Source organism: Gossypium arboreum, chromosome 1 (assembly GCF_025698485.1).
Source record: "Gossypium arboreum isolate Shixiya-1 chromosome 1, ASM2569848v2, whole genome shotgun sequence".
Taxonomy (NCBI): domain Eukaryota; kingdom Viridiplantae; phylum Streptophyta; class Magnoliopsida; order Malvales; family Malvaceae; genus Gossypium; species Gossypium arboreum.
In genome coordinates, this window is record NC_069070.1 from 65,186,695 (window position 1) to 65,206,618 (window position 19,924).

General features: G+C 32.4%; 1 protein-coding gene and 1 non-coding gene across 2 annotated transcripts; both read right to left on the reverse strand.

Annotated features, from left to right (window-relative positions):
* Window positions 1-488: 488 nt before the first annotated feature.
* LOC108480848 (40S ribosomal protein S14-3) lies at window positions 489-2,199 on the reverse strand. The gene is given in 7 exon segments (XM_017783968.2): window positions 489-793; window positions 887-1,016; window positions 1,107-1,192; window positions 1,402-1,425; window positions 1,428-1,446; window positions 1,534-1,653; window positions 2,070-2,199. Coding segments are annotated over 7 exon segments (450 nt in total). The 5' UTR covers window positions 2,073-2,199; the 3' UTR covers window positions 489-725.
* Window positions 2,200-9,949: 7,750 nt separating this feature from the next.
* TRNAN-AUU (transfer RNA asparagine (anticodon AUU)) lies at window positions 9,950-10,020 on the reverse strand. Its single transcript has one exon. It is a non-coding gene; the product is annotated as a tRNA-Asn (tRNA).
* Between the last annotated feature and the right edge of the window lie 9,904 nt (window positions 10,021-19,924).

Below are 19,924 nucleotides of genomic sequence, written 5' to 3' on the forward strand. Positions count from 1 at the left end.
AAACTATATATACTTTAGAAAAAGTATCTATGAATTTGAACAATTGCCGTGAATTTAGACAATCATATGTCCTATTTCATTTTGGACTTCACTTTTAAATGATTTTTACTAATTTTTAACTTTTTCAAATTTTATTTAATGTTTTTATAAATTATAATGATACTTACATAAATTTATAAAAAATTTAAAATTATTTTTTAAAATATTGTTTTAAATTTAAAAAATAGATAAATTTTGAAACAACCATCCAAGTTCATTTCAGTAAAACATTAAAAATATTTCTTTAAAATTCTTTTTAAATTTTTGAAAATTTTTTATTTCTTATGCTAACATGGCAACTAATCTTAACACTGCCACATCAGCAACTGTCACTAACATGGAGTGCCATGTTAGCACCATTAACAGCCACATCAGCACCGTACCAATCAGCGGGCTTAATTGCCGCAATAGATTGAGGACTTAATCAACCGTGTTTTTCGCGGAAGGGCTTTAGTCAAAGTTAAGGGCTTATATACCCCTTTAGCAAAAAAATTTGAAGAGTTCCACAACATTTTGTCCAATTTAAGATTCAAGGATCAAAATCCATTCAGGAACTACAAGTGTGCAACATAAGAACAGAGCAAAGCATACTTGAATCTAATCAGAAAATTGTTTCAAAAGCAAAGAGAATTCCTAATGTCAAACCGCCAGCAGCAGCGGCTGAGTAGCAGATATGAAGCAAAGAATCACAGCCTTCTTCCGCGTCTGCCACCCTTTCTACGAGTACTATCGGTGGGAATGGGGGTGACATCCTCTAAGGTAATGAAAAGCTTACATGTCAGTTCACAAGAGTTGGAAGTAAATTCACCGAATGTAAAAGAGAAACAAAAGGGTGAAAAATTTGTACCTATGCGTCCAATTTTCATGCCAGAACGAGCGAGGGCTCTAAGTGCTGACTGGGCACCAGGACCAGGTGTCTTGGTTTTGTTCCCTCCAGTAGCTCGAAGCTTTATATGAAGGGCTGTAATACCCAACTCCTGCAGATGACAAACATGAATAAACATAAATTCAAAGCATTTAATCACACATAGCACCATAACTTAAAAGGTAAAGCAATAACTACTCACCTTGCAGCGTTGAGAAACATCTTGTGCTGCAAGCATGGCGGCATAAGGGGAAGACTCATCCCTATCAGCTTTCACCTTCATACCACCTATGGTAGTAAAATATGCAGGGATTAAGTAAGAAAAATACTTTTCATAGAAACACCTCCGAGCAGGGTATGAATACCAGCACAAATTGCAAAGTCTAACTAACATTTTATTATAGCTTCGCAAATTTCATTACTGTTGTCCAGTAGTTTAATTAATAAAATAAGATGTCAAAAGAACCATTTTGAAATACAAGCAGCATAAACCATACCCGTAATGCGAACCATTGTTTCCTTCCAGACAAATCTGTTACATGCTGAGAATTCAATGATATCATTTTAAAAGGGATGAACTACCAGGAAAATAACAAAATCAAGGAGAAGCCAATAAGGCTATTACTTACAATAAATGTGTCATTAAATGAAGCAAAAATGTGAGCCACCCTGAAAACATGTTCGCCGTCTCGTACAGCCGGCCCAAGGGTAGTATTCTCCTCCTTGGGCTCCCTAACCTTTCTCCTCGACTACAAAATATACCAAAAATCATTGAAAATGCCACCTAATCCTGCCTTAATCTAACAAAAGAAAACTTAAAGAAACCCATTAATCTAAATAAACACCATTGGCAGAGAACACACGGTTAAATCTAATTCCAATATGAACTTTCCCTTTACAAAACTACGACAAAGCTTTGCGCGTTTCCAGTATCTATTTAGCTTCAGTTTTTTAAAAGCATGGAAACATAACAAATACAAAAAAGAAAAGAAAAGAAAAAGAGAGAGACTACATAGTTTATTACATTGTTACAATTAGTATGTAAAATTCCACTTCCTTTAAATTTCTATTTTCTGTATACCCAAATCCTAATTTCTTTTTCTCAGCTACCAAACAAGACTTAGATTAAGATTGACAATCGAAATACATGGAAAACGAGACTTACCATGGTTTTCAGGCAAAATGAGAGACTGAGAGAGCTGTCAAATTAGGGCTTTTCCAATTTCAGCTTTCGAAGAGATGCTGCGACATTAGGTGCACTTTTTATAGTTAGGGTTTTGATAACATTGAGAGTGAATGACGAAAAGAGCCTTCAATTAGTTTAATTTTTATGGCTTTTGCAATTTAATCCCTTTACCATACTCAACTTAAGAATATAGTCCTTATATTTTAAATTCTTATATATTTAAAAATGTTAAAAGTCCTGTACTCTAATGAAATTTAAAATTCAGTCCCTTTACTTTAATTTTAAGAAATTAAGACCCTTTACTTGAAATGATTTAAAATTTTTATCAATTTAATTGATAGCACTTGTCCAAATTTATTACTAGTAACCTTAACATTAAAAAAAAAGTAAAGTATTTTTTTGACATAATGATATATTTGACCCTCTAACTATACAAAAAAATATTTTATTCTTCCATTTAATTTTTTGCATTTTTTGTCCTTGAACCTACGTTGTTTGCTAAATTACCCAATGGAAGGAAAAGTTAACATTTGTTAACTTTGCTAACGTGGCACACACGTGGATTGCCATGCGAATATAATTTTGAGATTTTTTATCGGGGCGCAATTGGTTTCTAAGATCGCTTCCAGCTCTAGGCCTTTTACTAGTTAGTCTCTGTAAAGCCCCCAGACAGCGTATTTTTTTTGAAACGAGGCCTTCGGTAACGTGACATAAAGACTCCTTATTAATTTGAATTTTATTGAAATTTCATAAACTGAAATTAAAACTGAATTAAATGAAGCGAAATCGATTGAAGGATTATACGTAGGGTCTTCCAAAAGTGGAACAAGTGTTAGAAGTGCGTTCGATTGATTCAATATCGATGAACTTAGAAAAGAGAATTGAGGGTTGGAACGAATGTATAACAAGAATTCTTGGAATTCCTTAGGGATTCATGATTGGTGCTGAGCTAACTATAGTACAAAGTCGTCTCCCTTTGGTTAATAAGATCCAAAAGGTTTATCGATCCTAGGGGTACAGATCCATAATAGGCATATAGAAATTATTGTACGTCAAATAACATCAAAAGTATTGGTTTCGGAAAATGAAATGTCTAATGTTTTTTTTACCCAGGGAATTGATTGGATTATTGCAAGCGGAACGAATGGGGCGTGCTTTAGAAGAAGCGATTTGTTATCGAGCCGTTTATTGGGAATAACAAGAGCAAATCTAAACACTCAAAGTTTTATATCTAAAGCAAGTTTCAAGAAACTGCTCGAGTTAGCAATTAATAAATTTTTTTAAGATTTAAAAAAATTTATAAAAAATATATATTTTAAAAATTTTTAAAAAATTAATTAATTGCTAATGTGGCAATCCACATATATGTCACATCAATAAAGTTAACAAACATTAACTTTTCTATCATTTTTGGATGATTTAACAAATAATGCAAGTTCAATAATTAAAATATGTGACAATTTAAATGAATTAAAATGACTTTTTTATAAAGTTGGAGGACCAAAAAATCATTATGCGTGAATCTTTTAACCATCAACTTTTACTATTTTTTCTCAATTTAGTTCTTACTCTTCAAAAGTATTCAGTTTAAAAAAAGCACTACAAGTATTTTCATTTTCAATAAAAATCCTTAAAATATTTTAAACAATTTATTTATTTTCTTTATAAGTTTTTCAAAACTATGAAAATATAAAACTCCTTAAAATTATAAAAATTTTAAAACTAAAAAAGAAGTATTATTTACTCTTTGAATTGTATCGTCCCTTGGATATCCATTGGTAGATAATGTGCCTCGTTAAAACCTTATTAGAAAAAACCCGTGTGATAAAAACCTAACGAGGAAAAAGAGTACACAATCTATAATACGCATAATATGTTGCCTCATTAAAACTTACCAGAAACCCAATGAGACAAAACCTCGGTTAAGGAAAAAGAGTACAATGCGTATTTATTCCCCTCATGAAAACATCACATACTTTCTCATATTCTACGATTCAATCTTGAATACTAGTTTTTCAAATAACTATTTGAATTTATTGCTAATCATTTATATAATCATTCTTTAAAAGTCATCAAGAAAGGAAATTTGGGGAAATATATTTTGATATCTTGGAGATTCAACAATAACCATAACAAACTTTAATCATGATTCTTTTATAAAAACTCAAATAGGTATTTTGGATCATTTTATAATCCTATTTCAACTACTATTCACTAGGTCAAATTTAACACATATATTCAAATTATTTTAATTCATATAAATGAATAATTTCCCAAGAATTTCAATATGATTCTAGCATTCTAAATCCTTCAAGGATTTTAATATAAACTTTACTATATAGTGATTTATAAAGGTTGTAACAACAACCAATAGGCGCAAGTTAAATCTTTTATAAATTGTCAATTTAATAATATATCTAAAGGTTTTTGCATCCACCACAAAAGAATATTATATCTTTTCATAATCAATACCAGGACCAAGCGAAAAACATCATATTTTTATTCTACTTTTGCAAAACTATTTCAATTGCACCCTCATTGGCTTTATACCTTTTAGATATTTGGACTACTAGTCCAAAAACTCTACGAATTTAATTGTACTTGAGTTGCTTCTTTCTATTTTGATCAATTTATTCCATATCTATATTTCTCAATAGATTTATTCAAGATCCTCATTTTATTTCATTATTTCAATAATAATATTGCATGCAAAATCATTCTTGACCACTATTATTATTCGGCCCACATTTTCAATTAGCATAACTTATCGGGATCTCTTATTTTCATTATTTTAAAATTTAGTTTCAGGTACCTAAATCTCTTCTGAAGTTTTACTTATTAGTTATGTCTTAGGTCTCTTCTGGAGCACCCGCCTCCACTATATGACAATCTAGAAGAATTTTCATATTTGGAACCGATCAATCTATTATTTATTCCAACTAACTGTCCTACTGGGACTTTGATTCAAATTAAACTATTAGATGGTATATAAAACTTGGTTATTCTCATTAAGTTTGTAAATACATCTAACAGTTAACATGAAATGAGTTATCCTTATTGAACTTCTGGTTCAAATTATTCTCCCCCTAACTCATTACAGGTTATTGTTTCTCTCCCCCTAATGTTAGGAAAACTGACAACTCATATCACAATTAAATCTCGAATTAATTGCTCAAAAATATTATAAGGAGACTCATATAAATATATATTCCCAATCACTTATTATGATCTGTGCATTGTGGTGGAGTAGTTGGAATATATACCGCACATCTAAAAATTGTAAGATGGAAAATATTTGGCTCTTGACCAAAAATCAATTATAATAGGGAGTATTTATAATTTATTGGGTTGATGTGTACAACATGTAAATCAACACAAGCATGAATCTCATGCTGAAATAGAAAGTTTTGTTTTCATAAGTAATGGTTTAGCTATTAGTTGGAGGCATTTGATAAATAATTCAGCTAAATAATTTTGTGTGTGAACATGAGTTACAGGATGTTCAACTTTTATCCCAATTGACATGCAATAATCATTGAAAACTTGGGATGTAAACTCACCAACATTGGCAAGATGAATAGTTTTAATTGCATAATCTGAAATTAATCATTTAAACAAGCAATCTTGCAAATGACAGGTTGCAAATTGATAACAAATATGTGATTATTTTGTAGATGCATCTACCAAAATCATATAATATCAAAACCATCCACATGGTGGATGAATGAGCCGATATTCATTTCAGAAATGCATGACATTAAATCTCAACTTTAGCTAGTGAGTTTCTAAGAATCAATTTTCATTGAGAACAAACAACAAGTGAGAATTCTTTAAATTAAAGAATTCTCTAGTTTTTTTAACAAATGTTCATATGAATTCTCAATTAATTTTCGCATCATATATGATCCAGGATGGTCTAACTGATCATGTCAAGTAGTAAATGCATTTGTATCAGTAAACTTCTGATTTACTCTAACATGCATTTCAATTGTACTAACAATGTCAATATAAATTGTGACAAATTGATACTTTTACTTTTTTTTTCTTTGTATCCACATATAAGTAATATTGTGACATTTACTACTGGAAATGTCTAAATCAATGTGAAGTCTATAATACCACTAAGTCAATAAATATAATTTCCAAATAATTATATGCAGTATTTGCTTCAGGGAATATGCCAAAATCTTCAAATGCCCAAAAAACTATTAATATCAAACTTTGAGAGTGAATCTTATTTTCCAAGTGTACAACAGGTACATAACCAATGACTTTTCATACATAAGTTTCTCTTGCAAGTTCTCATCGGTAATATTTTTCCACGTAATTTTAATTGAGAACTTATTCTGAGTACTGTAAAGTATAATCAGTTTTTAAAAAACCTTGCAACTTTAGGTGCATCCAACCATAACGAACTTTAGATAGAAGTATCATATTCTATTACTCATAAGTAGATTTTTCACAATCAAATATTTTACTTTCAACCCCTTTAATAGGGATGATGACAAAAGAATATCACAAAGATTATAAATTAATAACCCAATCCCTTTTTTATTCATATGAAATATAAAATTTTTCTCATTCACAATCTCCATATGAGATCTATTATGAATATCTTTTAAAACCAATGGATTAACCATCACAAGGTATTAATATATTAGCTCTTCGGAGCTTTCGACTAATTTTGTATTACCAAATATTAGAATAATATTGGTTTGTTTTAGTACCAAATAAGATAAATATTTTCTATTTGTAATAATAGAATTCATTACTACATTTTTATATCATTCCCCAAAGAATAATAATAGAAACAAGATATTTGGGTATACGCCACATATGTGGCCAATAATCTTTCATATCATATTGATAACATAAATTACCTTTACCATTTAAAAAGTTATCTTGAGAACTCTCATTGTTCTCTTATTTATTATTATGTTCCCACTTTTAGTGGTCCATTAGTATATATTTTATTTTCTTTATGTTTACATTCGCTTCGGGGAATGCAACAAATATAGTAGGACGGACTTATAAACATCCCAATAAATTTTTTATTTCATAATCAGCATCGCAAACATGCGTGGATTTTAAATTAAAATCTATCTATTCATGTTGTCAAGATTAGTTTCTAATTATAATAAATATGATATAATAAATAAATCATAGTAAAATATACCTGAAGATCTTTAACATCATCGTCATCAATAGAAGGTATTGGATAGTTCGAAAATATTCTTGATTTCATATAGATAACGGTATCAAATCTTTCACCATCCTTAAGAACAAAAAGTAAAATAAGTTAATCAAAATAATGATAACATATAATGAAAGAAGAATGAAAAATAATAATCAGATATGAAATATTAAATAAAAGAAACTTCCTGTAAAAATTTTGCATTTTGCCGTCAAAGAAATTGAAAACCAAGGAGGATAAATTTGATCGTCGATAAAAGGAACTATCACTTTGAGCAAAATCGTGCTGATAACTTGTTATAAACTAAAGAGAGATGGGGAGAATAAAGAACAAAGAAAATATGAAAGTAATAGAGAATATAATTTATTGATCATAAGGGGTGATTACAATGTTTCATCAGAGTCTCTATTTATAGGCATAAAAAGTATAAAAGAAGTAGAGATCTAATTCTGATAGTATACTAAAACTTTATTTTGATCATGATGGACATCTATTTAATAAGATATTCATAACAATTATTTATTTGTTTCAAGAATAGTAGTTAATTATAGGAAACCTCAAAATCCTTTTATTTCTACCATAGTTGGCCATTACCTTTCAAATCTAGAATGGGTTTGCTGTCAAAAGCTCTTCAGTTTTACTCCAAATGACCTTCTATGTTAATTTCTTTACCAAAATTATCTACATTATTTTATATATAATATTACCATTATATATTATTTTCCATTTCTTAATTATCAAATTTTAACCTATTACTCACATAGGAGCTGTAATAGAATAAATAACAATTTCAAACTTATAAATTGATTAATTATTTTTTACAAAATACCTAAATTGCCCTTATTAAATTTCAATATCTAATTTATCTTTGTTGGCTTCTAGACTAATAAAATATCTGTATTAATTTTTATAATACCTAAAATGCCCTATAACTTCTAAAAGCTCCATTAAAAGTTGGCTTTATATAATATATAGATGTAAGTTCATATATCTACCTTAAGTTGTCCTTAATATAAAATAAATTTAAAATAGTAAAATTATTTTCCTTCAAAATTTATTTCTAATTTTTTTTAAAATTGTTATGTAATGATTTTAAATAATTCACTTGTTATCTACAACAAGTATCCATATTACAAACAAAAATTAGTCAACTATTTTTATTTTTTTTCATAAGTCAAGTTTATGCTTTTACACTTTTTAGAATAATAAAACTTTACTTTCTAAACACTTATATGTTAAGATTTTGATTCATTAATTATATATATATATATATATATATATATATATATATATATAACCACATTTTATAACAATTTTATCTTTCAAAATTTCTTCCTCATAATGCTTTATTATATTCGTAATATTACAAATTTATTCTATTATATTTCAAAAGTTTAAGTATATATATATTTTTAAATTTGTTTATATCTTCAAATATTGTTTCATCAATAATTTTAATTAATAGGTTATTATTTAAATAATAACAATTTTATAAAACACACGAACAATTCGTGCACCACATAGGATAGAAAATTAGTGTATATATATGTGATGCTCCTTAATTTTATAATTAAGTAAATAGATTTATTTATAATTTAAATAACCACAAGTTAAGTAGTTATGTTAACTAAGTTAAGGAAGGAGAGATTGGAGTTAACACTTTTCTTTGAAAATATACATACTTTTACAGAGAGTTTTGAGAGGTCCCCAATAGACACACTCTTTCAACTAATTTCATCCCTTCCATGATTGTGATTTAATAACAGTATACATGTTGAAAACAACTATATAAAAGTATAGAATTTTAGTACAATTTTAATCAACTCTAGACCAGCACAAAACTTTTAACAACTTACTACTTTAGATTCTTAGCATATAAAATTATTAATTATGTTTTCATTATTAAATACAACTAGCCCGCATATGAAAACGGTAAGAGACTGTATACATCTTTGTTTCTTACGACAGGGAGTTCAACTTTTAATTCTACATTTTTGTAATTGGGGTATTTAGGTTTATTTATAAATATTTTTACTTTTAATTAAAATCAAGATTTTTACAAATGAAAAAAAAGCTTATATACTTATAGGAAAAAGCATAAGAGGTTACTTCAACAAAATTTACTAGTTTAAAAAAAATTGTTAGCATTTATATTTTGTTTAACACGGTAGATTCAAGTCAACCATACAGTAGGTATCCATGTTAGATTTGATCTTAGATCCTACAATAATAGTTAGGTTGATGAAAATACTTGATTGATACGATAGTATTACACTGTGAAGACTCAATTAGAATGTTTTGAAGTTTATGAACCAATTTAGAGTAATTTAGATCTATAGGCTGAGGAAAAGACTTGCTTGATACGATACTATTACTTTGAAGACCCAATCTAAACATTTTAAACTTTAGGTATTTAAAGCCTAAGCTTACAAATAGGCTGACGAAAATACCTAATAGAAACAATAATATTAATTTAAGGACTGAATTAAAATGGTTTGAAGCTTAGTAAGCAATTTAGAGAGACCATTGATGCAACTTTTAATAGGTTTGGAAATTTAGAAACCAATATAAAATGACCATACAGAATTCAACGCTAGAGAGCAATGGAATTAAAGCAAAAGGCAATTTAGAGGGACCAAAGATGAAATTGAACCAAAAGTAAAAACACTAGGAGGGCTTGAACCTCCGACCTTGTGGTTAATAGCCACACGCTCTAACCAACTGAACTATTCTAGCTTTGCTATTAAATTTTTCAATAAAAACAATTTTCAACATTGAAAAGCATATTCATGGAACCTGGCTCTGGACAGTGAGTCTCTTTTGTAGCTATATTAACTCAAATCTTGAGAACTAATGCTTGATTTGTTAAGCAGATGAGGAGTATGTTTGAAGCTACTTGGGTATCCACCTTACACTCCCACAACTTTGAATAATATTTGGAAAAGGATTGAGAAACTCTATAATTTGAATATTGCAGTTTGAGTTATTGTGGAGTCAATATAAAAATAGAGGTGTATACACTTAGGCGCTCCCCCCAAGAAATCACAAACAACTTTGGGTTGTTGAAATTTGGTTATTGAATTTATTGGATAAGTTTTAAGAGGCGAGGTTGAAGTTGAAGTCTGTTTTAGCCCAATTACACATCTCCTAATTAATTGTCAATTTGGGTGTTGGAAGCCCACTTTAGGCCGAATCAAAATTACAAGTACAGTATTTTGAGATCATCTTTGGAATTAAAACGGATAAAACCAAAATAAACACCAAGATTAGCTCTAATACCAATTAAATAGAAACGTTAGCGGTCGGTGATGTTAGAAATATACAACAAAGTTAGAAATTTGAGTTGTTTGATTTTCTTCCCTTTTTATTCAAAATTTTCCTTTAATTCTTCTAGTCCAAAGTATTATTTCCTCTTTTCTATTTTTGTCATGCATTTTAGTTATATTAATTACACATTAATTATGTTTTGGATATAGCTTCTCATCTCCCCTTTAATTAATTTTTTGTTTTATTTTTTTAATTAGATTTTTTTTTAGTTTTTTTAGGTTTTGATTTAGGTTTTGAAAATTTACAGGATTAAGTTGAATTTATGAAAGCGTTACTAGCTAGAAGCGTTTTCAATTCCAATTGGTAGCGTTTTAAAGTGATTTACAGAAAAAAGCTTCCAACTAGAAGTGCTTTTTACCCCATTGTCTTTTTCTTGTGAAAAAAAAACTTATAAATTTTTTTTTATATAGACTCCAAGTCTCATTTCCCTTATTTTCTTAAGCAATGTGGGATTTGAGATATAAATATATATAGACTCATAATCCATTTGCAGCTTGATCCTAGATAATGTGAGATTGCTTACTCTTTCAATTAACAACATAAGATTAAAGGCTACACTTAATTTTTTAAATTAAATACAAAACTTTATACATTATTAAACTGTAGCAAAATAAAACATCATAAACTCTTATACAATTATTATCGTTGTAAAGAAAGACCAATAAAAAAGAAAGACAAACTTACACATATAGTAAAACACAATATTTTATATATAGATATTAAAGTGTAAAATTAATAGAGATAATCTAGTGACACATATTTTAGTTTTTATTTTGAATATCTTAGATATATATTATTTTGTCTTTAATTTTAAAAATCAAGTGTAGCCTTTAATCATATGTTGTTAGTTAAAATAGTAAGTAATCCCATATCATCTAGAAACAAGCTGCAAATGGATTATAAGTCCATATATACTCATATCCACATCTCACATCCCTTAAAAAAAATAAGGGATATGAGACTTTGAGTCTTTATAAAAACCTATTTTGTAAGCTTTATTTTCACACAAAAGGACACCAAAAAACAAAAAAGAAAAGAAAAGAAGAAGAAACAAACATTGGGCATCCCAATTAGAAGTGTTTTCCGTAAATTTAGCCTAATCTCATTTTTTTTAAAAAGGCTTAATTTGATAATTTTTTTTTTAAAAATGTGATTTTTAGTAATTTAGTCAGAATTACAAGTAATTGAAAATGAATAAAATGTTTTGATAAAAGTTAACTATTAGTGGTGTCAATAATAAAAAAACCTTAAAAATATACAAATAGATAAATAAAAAAAAAACAAAAAGGAAAAAAAGATGTGAGAAAATCAAAGGTACACTCCTAATTTTTTTGGGCTCTCTGCCATTTTTTAGTAGGCATGCATGCAAGAATAACTGGGCGTGCCCCAATGACGGTGACCACTAGTCCTCTATGGTTGAAGGGCATAATGAACCCTTGGCTTCATTTTTTGTTCCTCTCCTCATTCCTTTTATTTTTTTTATTTCATTGTCTTTTTTACTTTTTCTTACAAAACTTAAGAACCCAAAAATAAAAAATGGGAGCCTCTTCGGTCCTTATTTTCGAAAGTAAAAAGAAAGTTTATTAAGATATAAATTTTTTAAAAATAATTTTAGGAGAAGGTTTTTTTTAAAAAAAGAAAAGAAAAGAAAAGAGTTTCAATTTATCAACCACTGTGTTCCGTGATCGGAGAAGAACACAGAGTAGAGAAGCAAAGGAAAAGAAAGAGGAAGACATACTTTTTTTTTGGCAATAAAAAACGAAACCAATTACAATCAGTCATGTGGACTATGTTGGAAATCCTTCATTAAGCTTGCCAGTATGTGTGGTGCAAAATTTGCATTTCTTGGAATTTGTTTGATGACCACATGCCAATCACACTTACAGAGTTCTTGAATTCCTGGGCCCAAATCTCTATTCGTATGTCTTTTAAGGTCACCAAAAATATTTTTGACAGCTGTATCACAATCAGTTTCTACTCTAACTTCTTTCCATTTGGCGCTCCATGCAAATTATAACCCATCGTATATGGCCTAAAACTCAATTTATTCAACACTGTAACTACCAATATTCCTTCCAAATCCCCAAAACCATTTGCCATGCTCATCTTTTGTGACAACAGCCGAGGAAGTGAGACCAGAAGATGGGTTGCGTGCACCATTGACATTCAATTTGAAGAAGCCAGTGGGAGGTGGGAGTCATCTACAGTCCTTTCTACTAATGCTGCAACGGACCTCGATCTTCTCCGGTCTCATCTTAATACACCTTGCCCAACCCCACGAAGATTGAATGACATTTACTAAATTTAAAGGAATGCCATGAAAAATCTTCAAATTCTTTTGTTTCTATAGTCTCCAACAAACAATGCCGAAAAAGGATGACCAAGCCATGTCTTGAAAATCTAAACTGAGATCATTTCTTAAATTTGCCAAGATCCAATCCTGCAAAGAGTAAGTGAAAAATTGGGTAAAGAGGTTCGAAGGGAGAATTTGCTTCCAAACATCCTTAGCATGTTGGTCTCTAATGATGTGGATACAAGATTATTCAACAAAACCACAAGTCACACAAGAAGGGTCATTAGAAATGATACGATCACACCTTCCCATAAGTCAAGTCTAAGCCGAGATCCGATGGTGCTACCTCAAGGGTCGATCACAAGGGCTCGTGCAAAATAATTTAAAGAAGCTGTTATAGCTTTAGTTCAGCAAATGTGGGATGATGTCAATGCTAGACCTACTGAACTAGCTGGTGGTAACTTTAGGAATCCATGCCAAAATCTTTTACAAGTTCAGTTCAGCTCACCGAGTTCACCTCCAGTTCAAGTTAGCTCCCATGCAGCTCAACACCAGTTTATTAGCTCGGATTCAGCTCATTCCCAGTTCCACAGCTCGGGACCAGCTCATTATCAGCTCACGAGTCTAAGCCCAGCTCGGGTTTAGCTCATGAATTAAACATCAGCTCGTGGAGTTCACTTTGACTTTATTTGACTATTATTTACTTTTTATGTAATAAGTTCAATAATTAGTTAATTTAATATCCCACATATTAAATTTAGTTCACATTAGTTTTATTAAATATGTCTTAAAAGTGTTTATTGATGATAGTTAAATTTTTCATAATCGAATTTAATGTTGATATTGGTGTTCACATTAGCTTGAATTAATTTTGTTCACATTTCTTGTAGGAAAACAATGGACTTGAATCTCCTAGGTGCATGTTCGGCTAAGTGCATGTATGACCACATTCAACGTTTTCAAGGTTCATGAATGTTTCCATTCATGTATGGTGTGCTATCTCTTCATTCTTCAAGGTGACCATTCGACCAAAGGACACCCACACATGCATGAAGATAGCTTGGCCGATTAGCTTCCCCATGAATCTCCTTAATTCATTTCACACCTATGTTCACATGGCAAGACTTTTGGCTCACCTTGTTCACACTAGAAGACTCTTCAACATTCAGTTTTCACACATATGTTGGCCCTTGGAGTATCCACAATTAATTCGTAATTTTTGGCCAAACATTGCTTCATTTAACAAGGTTGGCCGAACCTTACAAGTGACCATTGGACATCATGCATTCATTTTGTGTTTTCTTAAGCATGAAGATGCATTCATCCACCATTCCCATAGGCGAATCTAGTCATGCACATTAAGAGTTAATTTTTCTAGAATTTTCTTTTAATTAATTTGTAAGTATGAAAGGCCATTCGACTACCTAGACTTTAGGCCTATAAATACTTGATTGTTTTCCATGTAAAAGGACTTTTGAAACTTTTGTTAATGTTATGCTGCCGAAATTGTGAGGCAAACTTTTCTTATATTTCGTTCAAAGATTCGATTGGCGTTCCTAGCGTTCTAGTTGTGTCAACCGTGCTCTTTGTTGAACCCGAACTTATCACTATCCGTAGTGTGGCGTTCAACATACCGAGGTTCCTATCTTGATGGATAGTGGGTTGAGGTTTCCTTTACCAAACCTAAACCGAACTCAAAGGGTCTATAAACAACAGGTTGATACCTTATCTGTAACACCCCAAACCCGTGACCGTCACCGGATTTGACCACGAGGTGTTACCGGGCTTACTTTACTTATTCCTCTCTTGGAAATTTTTTTTTGTTTTCCTTTTTCTGTTCCGGGCAGGCTAGTTAACTGCGTCACTGTCACCTTAAAAATCATATCTCGAGTTCCAGAACTCGAAAATGAGTTCTGTCAATTTTCCCTGAAACTAGACTCATATATCCATCCATGGATTTATTTCTAGAATTTTTGGTCAGGCCAATTGGTACAGTTTATTAGTTAAAGTCACCCCTGTTTCAGGGTTCGACTACACTAACCTTTACACATTACGACCTGGATATCATATCGTACAGAGCTCTAATGCTCATTCCGTTTGTTTCAAATGAAACTAGACTCAAAGGGGAATCTATGCATATAAGGCATGACTTCTAATTGTTTCTGGATAATTTATGGTAAATTTTCCAAGTCGGATCAGGGGATCCAGAAACCGTTCTGGCCCTGTTTCGCGAAAACCTGAATATCTCTTAAAATACAGCTCATACGGTCGTTTTGTTTCGTCCATATGAAAATAGATTCATCAAGGTTCAATTTCATAATTTATTCACTATTTAATTCTACTTCTACTATTTTTAGTGATTTTTCCATCTCACCTCACTGCTGCTGGCAGCATCTGGTACTAAAGCAAACAATGACTATTTCATAATTCTTCCATGGCCAACTATTTCATCATACATAATACAAACTATGGCCACCTTATCAAAATTAAGGTTTCTAAGGCTCGTGCCTATAGGTTTTAGATTCACACTCAACCGACCACATAGGCCATCTTCGCATGGCTTAAAGTTTACAACCCGAGATTCAACAAAACAAAATAGCCTATACATGCCAAATGTTCTCCTAGTTCAACTACGAAGACAATACCAAAAGATTTCCAGCGGTGTGATGACTTCAACGACGGTTCCGAGCACATAAACAGTACGAGTCCAAGAGACCTAAAATGGGTGACAAGAAAACACCGAGTGAGTTTATAACTCAGAAGTCATAAGCATTTCACAACCATCCGTTACTAAAATTATCATAAAATGAAATAATGAAACAAGGCCCATTGTTCGACCATACCGAACTATACCATAGTTCCTTAGACCATTCGGATCAATCTCATACCAAGTCATACATTTACATTTCAGATACTATTCAATAGGATATTTGAAGCAATTTCCATACATCATTTCATTTCCGCTACAATCATGCAATTGAAATCATCACATAGATTTAAAACTTACCAACTCAACTCCGAGCATGAACATAGTATCTATTAGCCACGAACTCAAGGTACTTACTCTTTCCGCTGTCCATACTCAACTCGATGAAGACACACCCTCCATATAATTGTTCGATCGGAGATATATATATATAGTATACGCACACAATTGCTTAATACTCGATTTCGCACACTTAGTGCCATGTGATTTAAGCCCGCACACATAGTGCCATACCCTTCGAGCTCGCACACCCAGTGCCATATATTTCCAGCATGCACACTTAGTGCCATATATTTCCAGCATGCACACTTAGTGCCATATATTTCCAGCATGCACACTTAGTGCCAATCTCGTCACCGTACACACGTATTGTTCAAGACACTTAGTGCCGAAAGCAAACTTTCTACACATTTCACTATTTCTTTTACATTCAACAATGTCATCATTCCATACACATACATTTTCATTTACATATCATCTCATTAAACACAATTGCATAGATATTATGATCATTTAAAACAATGCCAAATATATGCTTAATGACTTACCTTGTGTTGGGTAAAATGGTTCCAACTCGGCTATTCGATGTTCTTTCCTTTGCTTTTGCTTGATTCTCCCCCTCTAGCTTCTTGAGCTAATCAATAAATTAACTAGTTTAACCGTCTTGCCAAATATTTATACATATATACATGACATCAACAATACTATCATCATTAATTCATCAATTCACAAAGTTTTATTTCACGAACATTTGACCCATTTTTACCCCATATGGCCGAATGTTACATTCATTACCCAACTAGCCATTCAACAATTTTCAGCCTCATTACCACCCTTTTTATGTCTAATCGTCTAAATGAGATCATAAACATGCCTAACTATAGCCGAATGTGCAACATTAATCTAGCATTTCCATTGCATTTAACACTTAACATTTACCCCATCTAGGCCAAATTTTGCTAGCACACAAGCCTTTGGCGAATGTCCTTGACCTCTAGTCACCCAAAATTTCTTTGTTCTTTAAAATTCATCCAAGACTACATTCGCACTTCCAACTAATAATTTAGGTGCTCTCAAGCTCATTCACAAGTACTATTATATATCACATTAAGCATTAAATCATTTTGCAACATAAATTTTATAGCATGGCCGAATACTCATGCACATACACACATAACAACAAGAACTCAATGGCACAAAATCTCCTTTTGTTAAACATTCGAACTCACTCATCTCCATGCTTTCATCACAACAACATCAAAACACTAATTAGGAAATACAACATTCTTGGCGAAATTTAACTCACCTAACAACTTAGTTTCGATCCAAGATTCAAGGAAAAATTTGAACCAATCCTCCAAACTATGCATGCATTTTCAAGAGTGGCATAAAACATACCTTCTTGTATCAAAACACCTTAGTCTAGTAAGCTCCCATGGCTGATTTTCTCAAGCTTCCCCTTTCTTCTTAGTACATTCGGCCATGCAAAGAAAAATGAGAGAATGGACACTTTTTTTCTTCTTCTCAAGTCATGGCAATTGTAACAAAATGAGAAAGGATGAACAACAAAATTTTTCTCCTTTCTTTTCCTCAACTCACGGCAACAAGGGGAGGGCATCCACACTCTTTTTTTCATCATTTTCCTTTTTTTCATTTCTTTATTTTCCTTCCATAATGCACTAGGCCAACATGTCTAGGACATGTTTTCTTTGCCCATCATCATGTCATGGCCAGCCACTAACCTTAGGAAATGGGTTATTTGACATGCAACTCCACCCTTGTGTTAACATGCACTAATAAGCCATTTAAAATTAGCATATCATATTTCACCATGTTTCACATTGATCCCTATTTAATAATTTCTCATAAAATTGGTAAAATTAGAGAATGAAACTTCCACATATGCATGCACACACATAGTAAGCATAGAATATAACAATTAATTATTTTATGACTCGGTTTAGTGGTCCCGAAACCACTTTCCGACTAGGGTCAATTTAGGCTGTCACAACTCTCCCCACTTAAGAAATTTTCGTCCGAAAATCTTACCGTAGAATAGGCTCGGGTATCGCTCTCTCATAGAGTCCTCAAGTTCCCAAGTGGCTTCTTCAATCCCGTGTTTATGCCACAACACCTTCACTAATGGGATTTTCTTATTGCGCAACTCTTTTACTTCGCGCATTAGAATGCGAACCGGCTCTTCTTCATAACTCAAATTAGGCTGAACCTCGACCTCAGATGGAGTAATTACGTGTGTCGGGTCAGACCTATATCGTCGAAGCATCGAGACATGGAAAACATTGTGAATCCTTTCAAGCTCAGGGGGTAACATTAATCGGTACGCTACTGGTCCAACTCGTTCGGATACTTCATACGGACCGATGAACCTCGGACTCAATTTTCCCTTACGGCCAAATCTAAGCACCTTCTTCCAGGGTGAGACTTTGAGAAATACCTTGTCTCCAACCTGATATTCAATGTCTTTCCTTTTCAAATCCGCATACGACTTTTGGCGATCCGAAGCAGCCTTCAAACTTTCACGAATTACTCGAACTTTCTGCTCGGCATCCTTAATCAAATCAACCCCGAAGATTTTACCTTCAGTAAGTTCAGTCCAGAATAATGGGGTACGGCATTTACGATCGTATAAAGCCTCGTAAGGCGCCATCTTAATACTTGATTGAAAGCTATTGTTGTAAGCGAATTCAATCAAAGGCAAATATCTTTCCCATGAACCACTAAACTCAAGGATGCAACATCTCAACATATCCTCAAGGATTTAAATTATCCGTTCGGATTGACCATCGGTTTGGGGATGAAAAGCAGTGCTAAAATGCACTTGGTACCCAAAGCCTCTTGCAATTTCTTCCAAAATCGCGATGTAAATCTTGGGTCTCTATCCGATACGATAGAAACAGTACCCCATGCAATCGAACAATTTGGGAGACGATAATTCGCCAATTTATCGAGCGAAAAATCCGCGCGGACAGGATAAAATGAGCAGACTTGGTCATCTATCAACAATGACCCAAATCGCATCTTTCTTACTTGCCGAAACCGGTAATCCGGATATAAAATCCATTGTCACTCGATCCCATTTCCATTCGTGTATCATGATTGGTCAAGTAATCCCGATGGCACTTGATGTTCCGCTTTCACTTGTTGACATATCGACACCTTGAAACAAATTCGAAATGTCTCGTTTCATACCGGGCCACCAAAATTGGCGTTTGGTCATTGTACATTTTAGTACTACCGGATGGATTGACATTCGACTCATCGTGAGCCTCGCTCAAAATCATCGAAACAAGTTCAATTCCTTGAATACATAATCGACCCTTGAACGTCAAGCGGTCATTGTCGTCAATCGAAATTTCGATTCTTCATCCGAAACACATTCGCTCGCTTAGCGACCAATTCAGCGTCGACCTTCTGAGATTCAAGTATTTGATGAATCAATAACGGTTTGGCCTCTAATTCGACTACTAGCACCTCCTCGGGTGAAACGGATAAATGAGCATCCATCGCTCTCAAAGCGCAGACAGTGCCTTGCGACTTAAAGCATCGGCCACCACGTTGGCCTTTCCCGGGTGATAATCAATGATGAGTTCATAGTCTTTCAACAACTCAAGCCAACGTCTTTGTCGCAGGTTTAAATATCTCTGAGTCATCAAATATTTTAGACTCTTGTGGTCCGAATAAATATGACACCTTTCTCCAAACAAGTAATGCCGCCATATCTTCAAGGCGAACACTATGGTCGCTAGTTCAAGGTCATGGGTCGATAGTTTCTCTCATGCGGCTTTAGTTGTCTCGACGCGTAAGCCACAACTCGACCTTCTTGCATCAACACACAACCTAACCCAAGCAAGGATGCGCCATCAGATATGACAAACTCTTTACCGGACTCCTACTGTACTAGCACTGGGGCCTCGGTTAAACAAGTTTTTAGTCGATCGAAACTTTCTTGACAGCGTTCCGAACACTCAAATTAACATCTTTTTGGAGTAGTTTCGTCATCGGTATAGCTATCA